This window comes from Meriones unguiculatus, chromosome X (genome assembly GCF_030254825.1).
Source record: "Meriones unguiculatus strain TT.TT164.6M chromosome X, Bangor_MerUng_6.1, whole genome shotgun sequence".
Lineage (NCBI taxonomy): Eukaryota > Metazoa > Chordata > Mammalia > Rodentia > Muridae > Meriones > Meriones unguiculatus.
In genome coordinates, this window is record NC_083369.1 from 92,096,806 (window position 1) to 92,117,068 (window position 20,263).

Consider the following 20,263-nt stretch of genomic DNA (forward strand, 5'->3'; position numbering starts at 1 on the left):
ATAGAAGTTATAAACTCATTCAGAAAGTTATGAGGAAGTACTTGCACATTCATTATGTGACATTCATTACTTCACTGGTTAACAAAGCTGGAAAGGCAGTACAGAAACAGAGAACAATATCTTAGTACTCAAAATAAATACAGGTGCTAATATCTTTAATAAATATCTTTAAGCCCCATCCCATAACAACAACAAAATGAATCACATACTATAGATAAGTGGTATTTACTCCATAGAAGCAAGGTTGGTCCAACCATTTAAAAATAAGTGAATGTCGGGGCTGGAGAGATAGCTTAAAGGTTAAGAGTACTTGATGCTTTTAGAAAGGACCTGAATTTTTTTCCCAACACCTACACATGTTGGCTCATAAGCACTTAAAACTCTAGTTCCAGGGGATCTGACACCTTCTTCTGGACACATACACATACAAATACAAGTAAAATATGAAGCTTTTAAAAATAAATGAAGATAGTAGTAAAAAGGTACTTGTCATAATATCTCAGTAGAAGGAGATAAATTATTTGACAAAATCCCACATCTACATTTATTAAAATCTCAACAAACTAGAAAAGAAAGAAGGAGAAAAGTGAAGAAGCTGGGATTGGGCTGTAAAGAGATTAAATTAATAAATAAATGAAAAAAGAGGAAAGAAAGAGAGAGAGAAAAAATAAGGAAGGAAAGAAAGACAGAAAGAAATAAGAATTTCCTCAGCCTAATGAAGGCCATCTATAGATAGTACAATTAACATGGTGCTTACTGGCAAAATGAGTAGATTATATCTAAGTGCAGTAAGCAAAGCCAAGCTCCTTCATTCAGCACTACACAGGAAGTTAGAGCCAATGGTGTGAAGGAGAGAAATAAAAGGATGGAAAAGGAAAAGGAAAGGAAGGTTCTCAATAGGCAATAATAAAAAATAAAAATAAAAACAAACACCTGCAGTGCATTTATTTTCAGATGATATGGTCCTATATGTAGAAAATCATAAATGATACTAAAATATATGACTACAGCCAATTCATTAAAGTCTCAAGCAGTGAGATAAATACATAAAATCCAATTGTAAGTTATATTCTATCAGTAAATAACTAGAATATCAAGTTGAGGATGTAATTCTATCAATAACATGAAAAATACTTGGAAAAAAGTAGGAAAGTAGGAAATAAGTGTGTTTTCAAAAGCATAAGGTGTACTTTGTGACATTAAATGGAGAGATACTGTCTTTATAGTTTGGAAAATTTCATGTTTTTAAGATGAAAACTTCTTCCAGGTTAATCTATACATTCACTATCATTCAAAATTCAACTAAGATATTTTGTAGAAATAAACATGAGAATTCTGAAATTCATTTGAACATTCCAGGGGCCCAGAATAAAATTTTAATAACAAAGGTGGAAGACTTACACTACTAGTTTTTAAATAATTTCAACAATGAAGCCAATGACATAAGGTGATTTAGGTGTATAATTGTGACTGGAAACTTAGGAGAAAATCTTCACACCATTTGTTCATCAGTATTCTTAAAACACCATGTAATGCTTGAATTTCAGCAAAAATATTTGTACTCCTAAAAACAACATTACAAAAATAGAAACAGACCAAACTATTTGCAAGTCATATATTTGATAAGAACTTCTGTCTTGAACGCACACACACACACACACACACACAGGCAACTTTCATTCACTAGTAAAAAGACAAGTGGCCATTTTTGTGTTAAAGACATGGGCTTAAGGAACTATGATTTCATTGTATTAATCCTTCTGTTTTTTTTTTAACACATAAATACATCTCCTTTCACCTGGATGCTTAACATTTTTCATAATATTCTATTTTTAAAAGAAAATCATCTCAGCTAGGGTCACCCTCATATCTTCCCAGGATCCTCCCCAATCTGAAGTGTCCAGCTTGTCCCAGAGATACCCCAACATCAATTTCCTTTCCCTCTCCCAGCCCTCCCACGTCCCATCCTCACTCTCCCTACACCTGATCCCCCATTCTGATCACCTCTGGAGGGGTCAAGGGCAGCAGCACAAGAAGACCTACAGAGTCAACTAACTTGGGCCCATATGAGCTCATGAGGCTGAACCACCAACCAAACAGCATGCATGGACTTGTCCTAGGCCTCTTACACATCTAAAGCTGATGGGCTGCTTGATCTTCAAGTGGGTCCCCTAACAATTGGAGCAAGAGCTGTCTCTGACTTGGACTCTCTTGCCTCTCTCTGGACCCGTTTGCCTACAGAGCTGCCTTGTCTTGCCTCAGTGAAAGAGGAGGCACTTAGTCCTGATGCGACTTGATGTGCCAGGATAGGTTGGTACCCAGTGATAGGAGGTGGGGTATGGGGACAGTGGGACTAGGAGGAGAGAAAGGAGTGGGGTGGTCCATTGGGATGTAAAATGAACAAATAAATTAATGAAGAAAAATTAAAGATTTGCAGTGACTAGAAATTTGTATTGTAACTGCTACACAATCACACACACATAAATAAGAAACATACGAAAAGGAACTAGTTGATGCAATGGTAAAGATGTTTTTGCAGTACTTTAAAGAAATGCCTAGTTTGAAACTATCCAAGATGAGAGATGAATAGTAAATCACACCTAGGAACATTAAAGTCAAAGAATATCAAATACAAGAAAAAAATCTTAAAAACTTACAGAAATGAATCTTATTTTATACAGATAAATAAGAATTAAATTAATATAGCTTTCTATGTTAATATTGAGTACAGATAAAAACAGTAATGTTTTCAAAGTATTGAAAGACAGCTATTTTAAACCTGGGACTTTAAAAAAAAATCCTATTTAAAGCTAACATGGCCTCCAAGACTTACCAAACAAAAGCCCACATTAAAAACAGTTTAAGGTCAAATACACTTACAAAAATAAAGAAATCTTGGAATAATTACAAAATATTCAAAAAACAAATATCAGTGTATAAATTGGTAAAGTTGTCCTAGTAAAACTATGGTCAAAGAAGCAAAATAAAGAAGCAAAAATAAAAAAATAAAAACGTGTGTGAGAGAGAAAGTGTATAGAGGAGGATGAGTTTTATCTAAAAAATAACTTAAGTGTACTGTCCAAAGATCACCTTGGAAATCAGGGAGGTAGGAATTGAACCCATGTCTGTGTGATTCCAAATGTCATGTTCCTTTCATCAAGCAAGCATTGTAGGAAAAACAAACAAACAAACAAACAAAACAAAAAACTCTGCCCACAATGCACAGGCCTTGTCTACTCCTTTGATTTTGTAATTAAAATTAACTGAAGTGCAAAAACCTAAACCTAAAAGAGAGTTGATTCCTCTGTTTTTCTTTAATATTCCAAATATTTGTGAAATAGTTCTTTTTTTTCATGTAAAAGAAATCTTCCTAGGACAAAAATAAACTAAGTCATTGACTTCTACATCCTGTTCTAGAACTCCTTAGAAGAGACAGAAGATGGAGTTGATGAATTAGTGTCCTCTGGGTTTTCTGCAAATACCTACAGTCTGGCAAGTGGCCTGTCAACTGTAAGCATTCTCACAGAAACTTTCTTTTGTTCATTTCCTGTGCATTTTCCAAAGAGATGGTAAGGTATGACCATATGGCCAAAGCTATTGTAGGTTCTTGCTTGCCCCGTGCCCCTACACCACCTTCACTCTATTTTGACTCCTGAATCCTTTCTTCTTCCACGATACCCACACAGCTTTTGAAATCTCTTCATTCCCACTTCGTAAAGAACTGGGTAAGAGGAGTTTGAAGACTTCCAACACAAAGAATTAAATAGCGAAGGCGAAAGAAAGGCTAATTACCAACATATGACCATTGACAAGTGCAGGAGTCATTTGGCATTTCTACAAACATACTCAATTGTTTCATAAAAACCTGGAGAAATTCCTCAATTTCTTCATTTTCTAATTTGACGCCCAGTCATCTCAATTTTATAAATTATTACAGTTCTGTTGATAGGTTTCTTTCATATCATTCCCTCAACTCTCTACCTGCTCTCTACCCTACTGCCAACCATATTCCTATAAGACACCACTATTCTGCTTTCTTTCCTACTCAAAAACAAACAAACAAACAAAAAACTGTCCAGAGCTTTCCACTGTCTGCAGGGGAAATTCTGCTCTTACCTTGAGTTGTCGCTCTCCTGAGAGCAAGCTTTAGCAACCCACATGCCACTGTATATACCTCTGTTCCTGTGAATTTCTTTGCTACTCTGATTTCCATGCTCTAATGTCCTTTCTTTTTTGGTCATTGGATGGCTCTCTTAAAGAACTCTCAAGCAGGATCTGATAGGAAGAGGAGCTACCTAAATGTCCCTGATGCCGATTCAGACACCGTGAGTTTTCACCTTTGCCATTTCCCTCTTCCCAACCATACTTCACAAGTTTCATGGTTTGGGAAATATGGTTGGATGAACAGTTCCACATGTTTTCTGACTTGTACACTTCCAGATACTTTCCTTGGAAGGGATTCATGAGCTGACATACCTACGGTATTCCAGTTTATTAAATATAAGATTCTGAGTACCAGGCAAAAGGTGTGCCCCCAAAACGTTTATCAATAACAGGAACTTTGCAGTAAGAATATCCAGTTTAAGTCACAGCCATGTCTTGATAAAGAAAAAAAAAAAAAAGGAGGTTGTTAGTAAAACAACAAGCCTCCTAAGCCTCATATTTTGTGACTCCTAAAATTTTCTTCTACTCACAGGGATCCCTCATTAATCTTTGATCATATAGCTACTGAGGGGTGGGGTGTGTTGAGATAGCTATACCAGGGGGCAGTGAACGTGAACTGTGACCCATGGGACTTTTCACTAGAAACCCAGAGCTTTCCTCTATTACTACGTATAACTAACAAATTTGTGAAACAGAGTTTCCTCTTGTGTAATATATTTGAGGCTAATTCATGACACACTTCAGACTTGAGGTATAGTTCATGGATCAACACTACTGTGAAACCTTGGACCCCAAAAGTTCTCAATTTATAGAGCTCTTAGGGTTTCAGTTATTCTCTCATTTAAGTCCTGGATGTAAAGTAAGCACTGGCTTCCCAAAAACTTAATATTCATATAAATCCTCTAAAGTTAATAACTCTTTGAAAAAAATAATTCAGGTACATATTTTATTCTGTTCTTAAGCTGTTCCATTACTTACTACTAATAGGATGAGTGTACCTGATGAGTAGTATATAGTTTGTCAGATCTTAGAATCTCAACAAATATCATCATGTATACTTGCCATTCAACATTAATGTTTTGTTTCTGCCTGTTTGGCTTGGTTCATTTTCTTTGAGAAAATTAATTTTGTTTGAGAAACTGGACATCTTTCTGCCTCCATCTTTGAAGTTCTGAGATGATGGACATGTACCACCATGCCTGGATTCTATATAGATTTTAGTGAAATTTGTTTTAGATTGAAGAAATTGTCAAAAGCTCAGCATATCACAAATAGGAATTCATCGGAAAATAAACTATAATATTAATAACAACAGTATACACTGTTATTTAGTATTTTGTCTACTCTGTATGTGTCTAATGGATGTTGTTGCAGCTGTGTTTCCCTTTCACATATTCTTTGATATGCTACATTGATTTAAAAGACATATCTCATGTTACAAATATCTTGACAAAAATATTTATTCATCCTTATAGATTTTTATGTTTTTCATTAATTGAGCTACTTTACTTATATTTTGGTCATTACTATTCCGTGGAATTTCAAAGCCATGACTCTTGGACTACCTATGTAGCCACACAGCTACTAAGTTGGGGAACTGACAGCCTTGTGAGTATAGGACATCCTGCCATATCTTTGTTAAGGCTGCAGCTGTAGTTCCCCTAAAACTGATGGCATATGCAGTGTTAGTGTAGAGAAAGTCACCTTAAGTTTTCTTCTGCTAACTCATAATATGGAATGAGCCTTTCTTTTTCCTGATCATAATATTCTAGATATTTAAATAGATTGTGCTAGAGTCTATCAGCAAAAACTGATAGTGACAGGGCTGAAGAAGAAAGATTATATCAAAAATTGTTAAATGACTCTGTATTCATTAAAAGACATAAAGGATTTCAGGTAACTAAGAGATGTTTCCTCTCTCAGAAAGCTTCCTGCCTCCCTTACTAATGTAGTTACATGGGGGTGTTGTTCTCAGATTAGAATTTTATGTACCACCAGCAAAAATAAAATAAAATAAAATAAAAAGTTAGCAACTTGCCTTCTTTCCTCACATTTAACTCCCTGGTAGTTACACAGAACAACAATTAGAATTGACTAAGGGGGGGTCGATTTGTAACAAAAGCCTTGAATAGCACCGGGCCACTTCTTTCATCTTGTGTATTCCAGACCAGCCTTAACAGCATGATGAGTGTTTACAGTGAAACAGGAGACTATGGCAACGTGAAGGTCACTGGTGAAATTCTTCTCCACATCAGCTACTGCTACAAAACTGGTGGGCTATATATTTTTGTCAAGAGTTGCAGAAACCTGGCCATAGGAGATGAAAAGAAACAGAGGACAGATGCGTAAGGACATAGGATATTTTTCTACTGTTTCTAGCACCCTTCTCTGTCTGCATGCACATTTCCTCTTCAGAAGAGGTTAAAGATTTGCTTCAATTAAGAACCTTCTCAGAAAGCTACTTGTGACTTCCCTCCTATCCTGTATTTCTAAACATTCTCTGAAGCATGAGAATGATGTTTGTATCCTTGGTTACCAGATTTGAAAGAGGCCATTATGTGATTGAGGACTAACAAGCTTTTAGCTTGCACAGAGGCCCCTCATGGAGTGACATATTGGGATATACCAGGATATCTATGAGTATCATGCTGATTGTTTAAAATAGTTCCCATACAATATATTTTGATCATATTCTTTTCCCTCCCAAACCTCCTAGATTCACCCCTATAAACTTCATATTTTTTGTCTCTCTTAAAAAAAACAAATAAAAGCATGTGTGTGTGCGTGCTCACACACACACACACACACACACACACACATTCACTCACACAAAAGGGATCTGGAGTCCAATTTGTGTTGTTCAACTACTCCTGAGCATGAGGCCTGAATCATGAGTATTCTTGATTATACCTGGTGTCACTCCATTGAAGAAAGCCATTGTCTCTCTCCCAGCAGCTGTCAATACAAATATCTCCTTACCTAATGCTGGGAGTTTTTGTTGACTTCCTATTCTCTAGATTTTAAATGGCCAAATGACAAATAGAATTACTTTGGCCAACATGGAAAGGAACCTCCAAAACCCTAGCAAATGTGTTTCAGAACCCTGATATAATATGTTTCAGTTTTGTGCATGTCTACTCTAATGGGCCTGTCCCAAGAGGCTTCCAAAATGGCTAGCTAGCATAAGCCAAAGTATTGGATTAAACTATATTGTTGTCAGTTTCCATTTCTTCCTTTTAATTTTTGTCTTTCATTCATTTACTCCAGTTGGTCCTATGTTCTGACATCAGAGTATAGGACTAGTAACAGTGAGACATATATCCCAGAAAAGGGTTGTAAGATTATTGATATTAGCAGATTCCACTTCTGCAGTATGGTAGCTCTTCATGTATGTTTCATGGATTAGGTTTTGTTACTATCCCACTTTCTATACTTGAAGAAACAAACACAGAAAAGTTAAAAACCCAAGGCTATCAAAAGCAGTAATGCATGGGTGGATCCAAGCTAATTTTTTGATGCCAAAACCTGTCTTTTACCAATATACAACAATGCCTTTTTTCTTGTAGAATGCCCAGAGTTATACTTATGATATCCTATTATACACAATAAAATCTCATTTCCTTCTCTTTTATCTGCTTACCTATTCTCTTTTCTCACTAAAGTTCTGGAATATTTCTAACAAAATATGTTTCAAATAATGATTTTTATCCTTTGTTATTTCTAGTTATGTCAAGTCATACCTTCTTCCAGACAAGTCCCGAAACAATAAGCGCAAGACCAAAATCAGAACAGGTACCAATCCAGAATTCAACGAAACATTAAAGGTAAATAAATATTATCATAGAGACTCATGTCATATTAACTAGAACCTCATTGATTTAGAATTAGCTCTAGGCAAGGTTAGGGTAGGAGTATTATTAAGAGTTCAAAGCTAACCATGAGGGCCTCTGAAAGACTGTACCCAGCAGGCTATCGAAGCAGATGATGAGACTCATAGCCAAACTTTGGGCAGAGTGAAGGCAATCTTATGAAAGAAGAAGATGAAAGACCTGGAGGGGGCAGGAGTTCCACAAGGAGAGCAACAGAACTAAAAAAAAAATCTGGGCCCAAGGGTCTTTTCTGAGACTGCTATCTAACCCAAGGACCATGCATGCAGATAACCTAGAATCCCTGCACAGATGTAGCCCATGGCAGCTCAGTATCCTGTGGGTTTCCTAGTAAGTGGAACAAGGACTGTCTCAGTCAGTAATTCAGTGGCTAGCTCTTTGATCACCTCCCCCTAGTAAGAGAGAACATCCTTACTAGGCCACAGAGGAAAACAATGCAGCCAACCCTGATGAGACATGATAGGCTGAGGTCAGATGGGAGGGGAGGAGGACCTCCCCTATTAGTGGACTGGGGGAGGGGCATGTGAGGAGAAGAGGAAGGGAGGATTGGGATTGGAGGGGGACCAGGGATGGGGCTACAGCTGGGATACAAAGTGAATAAATTTTAATTAATAAAAAATTAATTAATTAATAAAAAAATAGTTCAAGGCTATCCTAAGATAGCATAGTGAGATGCAAGCAAGCCTGGCCTACATACAGAATGATACCAGCCCTGTATCAAAAATACAAACAACCTAAAAAGAAAACATAACTAAATGGAACATATTTATATTTTTAAAAAAGTATGTGCTTTTAGAAAGTTAAGACTTGTATATCATTAGCTTTCTTTGAAGTGTTTTTAGACTGAAAAAGCAAAGTAACCTAGTCTTATTCTGTTCACTTTCTGCTGTTGTTGGGGTTATGCCTTAAGTTGAAAAGATCCAGTAAAATGACAAAGTGCATCTAAGGTGGTATGTCTTGCCACAAAAGAAATTACATATTTGAGAAATCTGCTTTCTTAGACATTGTCTTAAGTGGGCTTCATCACTAACTCAGTAAATTACTTCGCACATATTTATTGCTCTGCTAACAAGGGTTATGTGCTGTTTCTTATTAAGACCTCCAAGTGTGGCTAAATATAGGTGTGTGGTTAATGAACATTAGCAATGTAAGGTCAAATTTGAGAAGTCTCAGAAAATGCCTAGGTAAAATATAAACCAGACCTTAGATTCTAAATTCTAAAGAAATTTCTACTTCTTGTGGGTAGCCATAAACAATCCCTTCTCTCACTCTGGATCCATCTGTCCTGGTAGAAAGGACAAAGAAATGATAAAATGTATTGGCAATCATAACAAAATGTATGGACTTGTGCCCAGAGTAATGAATTCAGAGTCTATCACAGTGAGGGCTCATAAGAGAAGAAAGCCAAGAGTCTACATGCACTACTAGAGGTATGTGTAGAAGCGGGGGCCAATATTAAGAGAGATCATGTGGAAAATGACAGACACAGGCTGAGCATAGATCTAGTGGTCATAATAGGATTGCAGAGGTGAGCCCAAGCAGAAGAGATCAACACAGTGACAGATAAATTCAGGGAACAGAGTGTCATCTCTAATCTGATAGTCAGAGCTCGGCCAGGAATACACACAAATCCAAGTTCTGAAATCCGTCAAGCTAAAGTGGGACCCAGAGGGATGTACAGAACAACAGAAGATTAGAAGATGTATACTCATGTGTCCCTGGTTAAAATTGTGCTGGAAAAGATAAAGAAAGCCCCCAATATCTACCATCTACTCAATCTGTGTGTAGTTTTTAACATTTACACTTATACTGGGCTTTATGAAGCTTAGGCTATGAATTTCTCATGTCAGTACTTTTCTATATTTAAGGATTTTTATTGGGAATGAATAAGTTGGATGATCATTATATTAAGCCTAGAGCTACAAAGTAGACATACAAAAGAACAAAACCAAAACAAACAACAAAACAAGTAAATACAGAAAAAGCCAGGTAAAGTTATAAAGAGGTTTCTTCATCACCTAACACTTTCATATTGTCCCTGAAGTTTTTTGACTCCTACAATTATATATATGCATACATATATATAATTTCTTAACTAGGTATGACCTAAAATGTGTTTTTGCATTATAACTTCACTTATAACAGAAATAAAGTTTTTTTCCATATTGCTGATGCCTAGCAAAATTATTGAAGTCAATTTCAGCAGCCAGATAGATGTACAATTAGAGAGAATTCTCCCTGCAGTGTGTGATACTGTTCATCTCATTTATAGTATACCATCAGCCACACCCAGCTGGAAACAAGAACCCTACAGCTCTCAGTCTGGCATTATGATCGGTTTGGACGCAACAGTTTCCTTGGAGAGGTGGAGATTGCTTTTGACTCATGGAACTTTGAAAATCCATGTGATGAGTGGTTTGTGCTTCAGCCCAAGGTAGGAAATGCTTCTAGCTACACAATTAGACAAGTTTAAACCAAACTGATATTCCAGGCCTGAAGAAGCAGAGGCTTCTCAAGAAAAGATTATTACAATCTTTTGATAGATATTATAAGACCATTATTTTAAAAGTTCTTCATAGATACATATTGTATAACATGAGAAGCCATGTAATCATATATGAGTGACTTTTATTACTGAAATCCATTCGTCAGTTGAAGATTTCTGAGTATTACTAAAAAGAGCACACTATAAAATCTCATTAGAACAAGAAAGTATTTTCATGCCATTAAAACAATTAAAAAAATCAAGTAACAAAACATGCTGGAGAGGATGTGGAGAAAGGGGAACCCTACTCCGTTGCTGGTGGGAATGTAAACTTTTACAACCACTTTGGAAATCAATCTGGCACTTTCTCAGGCAATTACTGAAATCTGTACAACTAAAGAAGATAAACAACGAAGAGGACCCTGGGTAAGATGATCAACCCTCACTTAGAAAGACAAATGGTATGGACATTGGATGTAGGAGAAAACAAGTAACAGGATAGAAGCCTACCACTGAGGGCCTCTGAAAGTCTCATCCTAGCAGTGTATCAACGCAGATACCGAGACTCATAACCAAACCTTCGGCAGAGTGCAGGCAATCATGTGAAAGGAGGAGTTAGTATGCCCTGTAGAGACCAAATATATCTGGGCACAGGGGTCCTTTGTGAGACTGTATCTCCAACCAAGGACCATGTATAGATATAACCTAGAACCCCTGCACAGATGTAGCCCATGGTAGCTGAGTATCCAAGTGGGTATCCTGGTAAGGGGAACAGGGACTATTTCTGACATGAACTCAATAGTTGGCTCTTTGACCTCCCCCCCTCCCCACACACACACCCAAGAGAGGAACAGCCCTGCCAGGCAACAGAGGAGGACTTTGCAGCCAGGCCTGAAGATACCTGATAAACTAGGGTCAGATGAAAGGGAGGAGGTCCTCCCCTATCAGCGTACTTGGAAAGGGGTAGGGAGAAGAGGAGAGAGGGATGGTGGGATTGAAAGGGAATGAAGGAGAAGGATACAGCTGGGATACAAAGTTAATAAACTATAACTAATATTAAAAAAATAAAAATTTAATAAAAATACTAAAATAAAAAGATACACCTCAAGATACACCTATACCACTCCTAAGCATATATCCAAAGTATGCTCAAGTACACAATAAGGACATTTGCTCAACCATGTTTGTAGCATCTTTGTTTGTAATAGCCAGAAGCTGGAACAACCCAGATATATCCCTCAACTGAGAAATGGATACAGAAATCCTGGTATATCTACACAATAGAATATTACTCAGCAATTAAAAAAAAGGAAATTATGAAATTTGCTGGCAAATGGTGGGAACTAGAAAAGATCGTCCTGAGTGAGGTATCCCAGAAGCAGAAAGACACACATGGCATATAATCACTTAAAAGTGGATATTAGACATATAATATAGACTAAACATACTAAAATTTGTACATCTAAAGAAGCTTAGCAAGAAGGACCCAGGGTAAGATGATAAATCCTCATTCAGAAAGGCGAACAGGGTAGAAATCGAAAGAGGAAGAAAACAGGAAACAGGACAGGAGCCTACCACAAAAGGACTCTGAAAGACTCTTCCTAGGAGTGTATCAAAGCAGATGCTGAGATCCGTAACCAAACTTTGGGCAGAATGCAGGGAATCTTATTATAGAAAGACTTGGAAGGGACAGGAGCTCCACAAGGAGAGCAACATAACCAAAAAATCTGGGGACAGGGGTCTTTTCTGAGAGTGATATGCCAATCAAGGTCCTTGCATGGAGATAATTTAGAACCCCTGCTCAGATGTAGCCCATGTCAGCTCAGTCTTCCAAGTGGATACACTAGTAAGGGGAACAAGAACTGTCTCTGACATGAGCTCAGTGGCTGGCTCTTTGATCACATCCACCTGAGGGGCGAGCGTCTTTACCAGGCCACAGAGGAAGACAATGCAGCCAGTCCTGATGAGACCTGATAGGCTAGTGTCAGAGGGAAGGGGAGGTGGACCTCCCTTATCAGTGGATTTGTAGAGGGCCATGGGAGACAAGGGAGGGAAGGTAGGTTTGGGAGGGAATGAGAGAGGTTGCTACAGCTGGGATACAAAATGAATAAACTGTAATTAATATAAAAAATAAAAATTAGAATTAAAAAAAAACCAATTCCAAAAAAAAAAAAAAAAAAAAACCAATTCCACAGAACAGGACCAATCTCAAAACATTATCTCTCTTTCTCATGCTTTATAATTTATAGCATAAGCAGAGATAACCTCCTTTGCTCACATGAAAAAGTGATAACTATCCAAAACATTTTTTTTTTTTACTTAGGGGAATTATAAAATGCCTGTATAGTCTAGCATGTTCAACCTTAGAAGAACTATACATTGGATTCATTATAAGCAACTAAATTTTCTTCATATATTTAGTCAGTTTGTAAGTAAGAAGGAAAATAGAAAGTTATATTCATGATACTAGAGATTATTCTTTATATGTAGTGACAAAAAAACAAACATTTTGTTAAGATAGTGAACTGAAATAAGCATTGGTTCTCTCATGGTTTCAAAAAACCTATGAGATTTTGGGTAGGTTATTTCTTAAACTTTTGTATTCTAATTTGTAACATAATCATAAATATGGTAGCTTTGTTACATCTCTGATACCTGGAATATTTGAAATCCTTATTCTTCTTAGAGAACTGACATTAGGGTTGAATATGCATTTTCTGTAAGGCTGTCAGTATTCTTTTAGGAACATCATAAACTGTCAGTAAAAGCTTGGGAGTATTTGCATTGATTGGTAGCTTGATCCACATTAGCAAATCTTAACAAGACCTTGGATTCTCTTGACTTTCTACTCTTTCTTTGGCTCCACTTTCAGAGTTCACACATTGTTGATCTCTCTTCCTAGTTCCACCCATGCTGAAACTGTACAATATTAGGTGTAAGTGGGCAGTGGCTCCCTACTTTGTATATACACTCTAGACAAATATAGAATTTTTTTCTCTTCCAATAATCAAAACAATGCCTTTGGCCTACCTAGATTTTCTAAATCTAATTATATTATCCTTCCCCTCATGAGCTACTAACTCACCAGTAAGGTAAAATGCATTGGTTGGAATAATTTGATGAAATAAAAACATTTACAACATAGTCATAATAAGATTGCCACAAAGGAAATCAGACCCAATTTATAGTACTAATGGAAAAGTAAACAATGTTAGAGAAAACCCCATATCACCATCAGTGGCAGCTGTCAGTACTGGTACTTAATAGTCCCAAGCTTGTGAGGTAAGTTTCCCCCATTTTATAAATGAATTCAACTTGTTGCTTGAGTTAAACTACTGGCCTTAAAGTTGGTACAAATAACTCATAAAATCTTAGGAGATATATTTGTCCTGTATGAAACAAAGTTTTAAAATTATTTTTAATTAATTAATATATTTATTATTTTTTATTACAATTTATTGCTTTGTATCCTGGCTATAGCCCCTCCTTATCTCCTCCAAGTTCCACCCACACTCCCTCTTCTCCCCCTTTGCCCCACCCCTAGTCCACTGATAACAGAGGACTTCTTCCCACTCTATCTGACCTTAGCTTATCAGGTCTCATTGGGGCTGGCTGTGTCATCTTCCTTTGTGGCCTGGCAAGGCTGTACTCCACAGGGAGAGGTGATCAAATGGTCAGCCACTGAGTTCATCTCAAAGACATTCCCTGTATCCCCTGTATCCCTTACTAGGGCAACCACCTAAAAACTGAGCAGTCTATGGGCTTCATCTGAACAGGGGATCTAGGTCCTCTCCATGCATGGTCCTTGGTTGGAGTATCCATCTCTGCAGGACCCCCATAAGCCCAGGTTTTGTTTTTTTTTCTCTTTTGTTCTCCTTGTAGAGCTCCTGTCCCCTTCATGTCTTTCTATCTCTCTCTTCCATAAGGTTTCCTGTACTCTGCCAAAGTTAGGTTATGATTCTTAGCATCTCCTTCGATACCCTGATGGATAGAGTCTTTCAGAGGTCCCCTGTGGAAGGCTCCTGTCCTGTTCCCTGTCTTCTCTTACTTCCAATTTCTACCCTGTTTGCCCTTCTGAATGAGATTTCAGCCTCTTCCCCAGGGTTGCCCTTTTTGTTTAGCTTCTTTAGGACTATAGATTTTAGTATGTTTATCCTATATCATGTGTCTAATATTTACTTATAACTGAGTATATACCATATGTGTCTTTCTGCAACTGGGTTACCTCACTCAGGATGATCTTTTCTAGTTCAATCCATTTGCTTGCAAATTTCATGATTTCCTTGTTTTTAATTGCTGAGTAGTATTCCATTGTGTAAATGTACCATGATTTATGTATTCATTCTTCAGTTGAGGGAAATATACGTTGTTTCCAGATTCTGGCTATTATGAATAAAGCTGCTATGAACATAGTTGAGCAAATGTCCTTGGTGTAAGGTTGAGCATCTTTTAGATATAAACACAGGAGTGGTATTGCTGGATCCTAAGTTAGCACTATTCCTAATTTTCTGAGAAAGTGCCAGATTGATTTCCATAGGGGTTGTACAAGGTTACATTCCCATCAGCAATGGAGAAGGATTTACCTTTCTCCACAACTTCTACAGCATTTGTTCTCCCATGAATTTTGATCTTAGCCATTCTGCTGGGTGTGAGGTAGAATCTCAGGGTCATTTTGATTTGCATTTCCTGGAAGACTAAGGAAGTTGAGCATTTCTTTTAGTGTTTCTCTGTCATTGGATATTCCTCTGTTTAGAATTTTCTGCCAGGATCTGTACCCCACTTTTTAGTTGGATTACTTTCTTTGTTGATGCCTAACTTCTTGAGTTTTTTGTATATTCTGGATATTAGCCCTCTTTCAGATGCAGGGTTGTTGAAAGTTTTTCCCAGTATGTAGAATATCCTTTTCTTCTGCTGACAATGTCCTTTGATTTAGAGAAGCTTTTCAGGTTCATGAGCTCTTGTTTATTGATTGTTGATTTTAGAGCCTGTGTGTTGGTGTTCTGTTCAGAAAGTTGTCTCCTGTGTCAATGAGATCAAGGCTCTTCTCTAACTTCTAACAGTTTTAGTGTGTCTGATTTTATATTGAGGTCGTTGATCTACTTGGACTTTAGTTTTGTGCAGGGTGATAGATATAGATCTCTTACCATTTTTCTGCACACAGACATATAGTTAAACCAACACCCTTTGTTGAAGGTGCTGTCTTTTTTCCATTGTATGGTTTTGGCTTCTTTGTCAAAAATCAACTATCTGTAGATGTATGGGTTAATTTCTCAGTCTTTGATTCAGTTTTATTGAGCCACCAGTCTGTTTTTATTCCAGTACCGTGCAGTTTTTATTACTGTTGTTCTATAGTACAGATTGAAATCAGGGATGTCTATACCTCCAGAAGATCTTTTATTGTACATGATTTTTTTCGCTATTGTGAGTGTTTTGTTTTTCCATATGGAATTGAGAATTGTTCTTTGTGTTGGTATTTTGATGGGAATTGCATTAAATCTGTAGATTGCTTTTGGTAGGATGCCATTTTCATTATATTAATCCTACCGATCTATAACCATGGGAGATCTTTCCATCTTCTGATATCTTCTTCATTTTTTTTTTCTTTAGAGACTTGAAGTTTTTTTTCATGTGAGTCTTTCATTTCCTTGGTTAGATTCACACCAGGGTACTTTTTGTTATTAGTGGCTATTGTAAAATATGTTGTTTCTCTGTCTTAACATTCTTCATTTTGTCCATAGAAATAAGCATTTTGTCTTGTATTTGCAACAGTCACAGCACTCAGTTTTATAGAAGTCATGATAACATTACTATGAAAATAAAGGACAAATCAGAATTTTTGTAAGTTCTGTACCAGGTGCTACAACTTTCTCATACATATGAAGGCTTTTGCTTCAGCCAATCACAGCCCTTACTTTTATGCAAATAAAGTATACCTTTTATGCAAATAAAGGAATGTGTGCAACAATCACAACATTATCCATGTTTTACAAATGCATCTTATGCAAATAAAGGTTTGCCTTTGGATCAATTACAGCGTATATCTGATGTACTGAAACCAAGTACAGCACTGTCAGTTTTTTACCGGTCAGTTTTTACTATTTTTTATAAAAATATTATGTAAATGAAGACTTTTGTTTGAACCAATCTTATCAATGATTATTATACCAGTCACAACAGCCCCCCATGCAAATAAAGGACTGTGTTTGCACCAATTATAGCATTATTTTTTTTTACTTTCATAGGCATCTCAGGCAAATGAAAATTTGTGTTTGAACTAAGTACAACATTGTCATATTTGAATAGATTACTGAATTATCTGTTTTGCAAAATAACTATAAACCTCTTATGCAAATGAATATTTGCACTTGTACTAATCACAATATTTTTCCAGTCACAGAAATCCTTTTATGCAAACAAAGGTGTTCTTTTTGTACCAATTCCTGCATTATCCTATTTGAACTAATAATAGCAAATCCTTTATGTAAATGAAGGTTTGTTCAAATTTTGTTTTTTGTCAGTCACTCCAGTCCCTGTTCTAAGCACATAGGCAATGTACTCTTCCTCTAACACCTAAGTAAACATACTGTAAATTCACATAGAATTTACCAAGGCTTTTGATATTAAAGATTCTAGGACAAACTGGACTGTATGCCTAGCATCTTAGTACTGAAAGAGTAGAGTGTCTGGCTCAAGCTGTATGGGCACAACAGCTGCCTTATCACTAACTTCCTTCTGTGTTGCCTACATAAGACCCTGTGTTTGCATCTTGACCTGGCAGAGATGGTGAGCTACAAGTGGTTGCCTCCATCAAAGGCAAATGAAAATTTACTATCAAAAAGAATATGGCTGGCACCATCACATTTCTACCCAGTTAGAAGACTTGAAAACTTTGCCTCTCTCTGCTCTGCACAGATTTTGTCCAGACTGTGCATGAAAAGGAGCTGAGTACTGTCTGCCAACAACATTTTTAACTGCTGATGTTCAGTCCATCTTATACCAGGAGATGAGCTGTGCGTGAAAGATTCAGACTTCTTCAATACGCAGATGACAAAAAGACTAAAGAAATCATGAAAGAAGACAGGGTACTTAACCAAATGGTGATCAATATCCCCATCTCTACATATCTATCTGACTCTTCTATCAAAAAAATAAGCACATCCACCTTAAGAATAATGTAATAAAGAAGGACCATGCTGTCAACTTATAAGTTGGCCTACTGATGTCAATGAGGTTCAACTAAATTGCCCAAAACCTAAGGAACTTTGTGGCTGTAAAAGATGAAATGAGGTGTTCACTGCATCACATGTTATGGAGTCTTTTACCATCATTTAAATTTCAAGATGTACCAAAAGTATAAAGTATTTGAAGTATTAACAAGTAGTAACAAGTATCTTGTTACTAAGATAAGCAGTTTCATAACGATGCTCACTTCTGCATTGTTTTATTAGCTTTAACATTTAAAGAAGGGGTCTCTTGCCATCCTCTAAGTGTTCCCTGTGTTATACAAGGTTTCTTAATGTGCTGTGAAAGGTTGAGCCCTAAATCTCTTAGATACTTTCTGAAGGAATTAACTTAAGGGTACCTGATCAGCTAGTGCTTTGGTTTGAATGTTAGATGGCACCCTATTGGTCCTCTGCTGGTGGAAGAGTGTGAAAACTGAGGGGGGTACAATTTCACTAGAAAAAGTGGGTTGTTGTTGGGGGTGGAGTTCTTGAGGGCTATAGTTCTACCTCAGTTCTCTCAAAATTGTCTCTCTGCTTTCTGACCTGAGGAGACAGGCTGCCTCAGGCTTCTGCCCCATGAATGTATCTGAAGTGAACAATTTCTCCCCTAAGTTGTTTCTATCAGGCATTTGATCACAATAAGATAAGGGATAATGCAAATGAACAATGACTTGAAACAGCCTTCAAGAAGTGATGTTACATTCTTGCCATATATAGAGCTTCAGAACTGAGAAACAGTTTTTGTTTTAAAACCAAATGGCCGATTTAATGTGTCTGGTTTTATGTTGAGGTCTTTGATCCACTTGGACTTCAGTTTTGTGCAGGGTGATAAGAAAGGATCTATTTTCATTTTTCTACATGTAGACATCCAGTTGGACCAGCACCATTTGTTGAAGATGCTATCTTTTTTCCATTCTATGGTTTTGGCATCATTGTCAAAGATCAGGTGTCCATAAGTGTGTGGGTTTATTTCTGGGTCCTCTGTTCGGTTCCGTTGATCCACCATTCTGTTTCTATGCCAGTACCATGCAGTTTTTATAACTGTTGCTCTATAATACGACAAGATCAGGGATGGAGATACCTCCAGAAGATCTTTTATTGTAGAGGATTGTTTTAGCAATTCTGGGTTTCTTGTTATTCCATATGAAGTTGAGAATTTTTCTTTAGTGGGGAATACCCTAGAACTCATTGGTACAGGAGAAAACTTCCTGAACAGAACACCAACAGCACAGGCTCTAAGAGCAACAATCAATAAATGGGACCTCATGAAACTGAAAAGCTTCTGCAAAGCAAAGGACACCGTCATCAAAACAAAGTGATCGCCTACAGATTGGGAAAGAATCTTCACCAACCCTTTATCTGACAGAGGACTCATATCCAGTATATATATAGAACTAAAGAAGCTGAAAAGCAGCAAACCAAGTAATCTACTTAAAAAATGGGGAACAGAGCTAAACAGAATTCTCCGGAGAGGAATATCAAATGGCAGAGAAGCACTTAAAGAAATGCTCAACCTCATTAGCCATTAGGGAAATGCAAATCAAAACAACCCTGAGATTTCACCTTACACCCATGAGAATGGCCAAGATCAAAAACTCAAGTGACAACACATGCTGGAGAGGTTGTGGAGAAAGGGGACCCCTTCTTCACTGCTGGTGGGAATGTAAACTTGTACAGCCACTCTGGAAATCAATCTGGCGCTTTCTCAGACAACTAGGAATAGCGCTTCCCCAAGATCCAGCCATACCACTCCTGGGCATATATCCAAAAGAGGCTCAAGTACACAAAAAGGACATTTGCTCAACCATGTTTGTAGCAGCTTTATTTGTAATAGCCAGAAGCTGGAAACAACCCAGATGCCCCTCAACTGAAGAATGGATGCAGAAATTATGGTACATCTATACAATGGAGTATTACTCAGCAATGAAAAATAAGGAAATCATGAAATTTGCAGGTAAATGGTGGGACCTGGAAAGGATCATCCTGAGTGAGCTGTCCCAGAAACAGAAAGACACACACGGTATATTCTCACTCATATAGCCATATAATATAGGATAAACTTACTAAAATCTGTGCATCTAAAGAAACTAAGCAAGAGAGAAGACCCTAACTAAAACGGTCAATCCCCATCCTGAAAGGCAAAGAAGATGGACATCAGAAGAAGAAGAAAACAGGAAACAACCTAGGAACCTTCTACAGAGGGCTTCTGAAAGCCAGAAGAGAAAAACAGGAAAGAAACTAGGAACCTACCACAGAGGGCCTCTGAAAGCCTTTCCCCTTCAGACTATCAAAGCAGATGCTGAGCCTGATGCTCAACTGTTGGGCAGAGTGAACGGAATTTTATGTAAGAAGTGGGAAATAGTAAGAGCTGGAGAGGACAAGGTCTCCACAAGGAGAGCAACAGAACAAGAAAATTTGAACACAGGGAACTTCCCAGAGACTCATACTCCAACCAAGGACTATTCATGGAGATAACCTAGAACCCCTGTACAGATGTAGCCCAT

General features: G+C 37.3%; 1 protein-coding gene across 1 annotated transcript in view; it reads left to right on the top strand.

Annotated features, from left to right (window-relative positions):
- Sytl5 (synaptotagmin like 5) overlaps window positions 1-20,263 on the top strand; it is a 329,523-nt gene that overhangs the window by 280,497 nt on the left and 28,763 nt on the right. Inside the window, exons 12-16 of the mRNA XM_060374394.1 lie at window positions 3,418-3,510; window positions 4,260-4,325; window positions 6,331-6,509; window positions 7,889-7,988; window positions 10,324-10,485. Of these exons, the coding sequence (XP_060230377.1) occupies window positions 3,418-3,510; window positions 4,260-4,325; window positions 6,331-6,509; window positions 7,889-7,988; window positions 10,324-10,485 (600 nt within the window). The remainder of the gene's footprint in view (window positions 1-3,417; window positions 3,511-4,259; window positions 4,326-6,330; window positions 6,510-7,888; window positions 7,989-10,323; window positions 10,486-20,263) is intronic.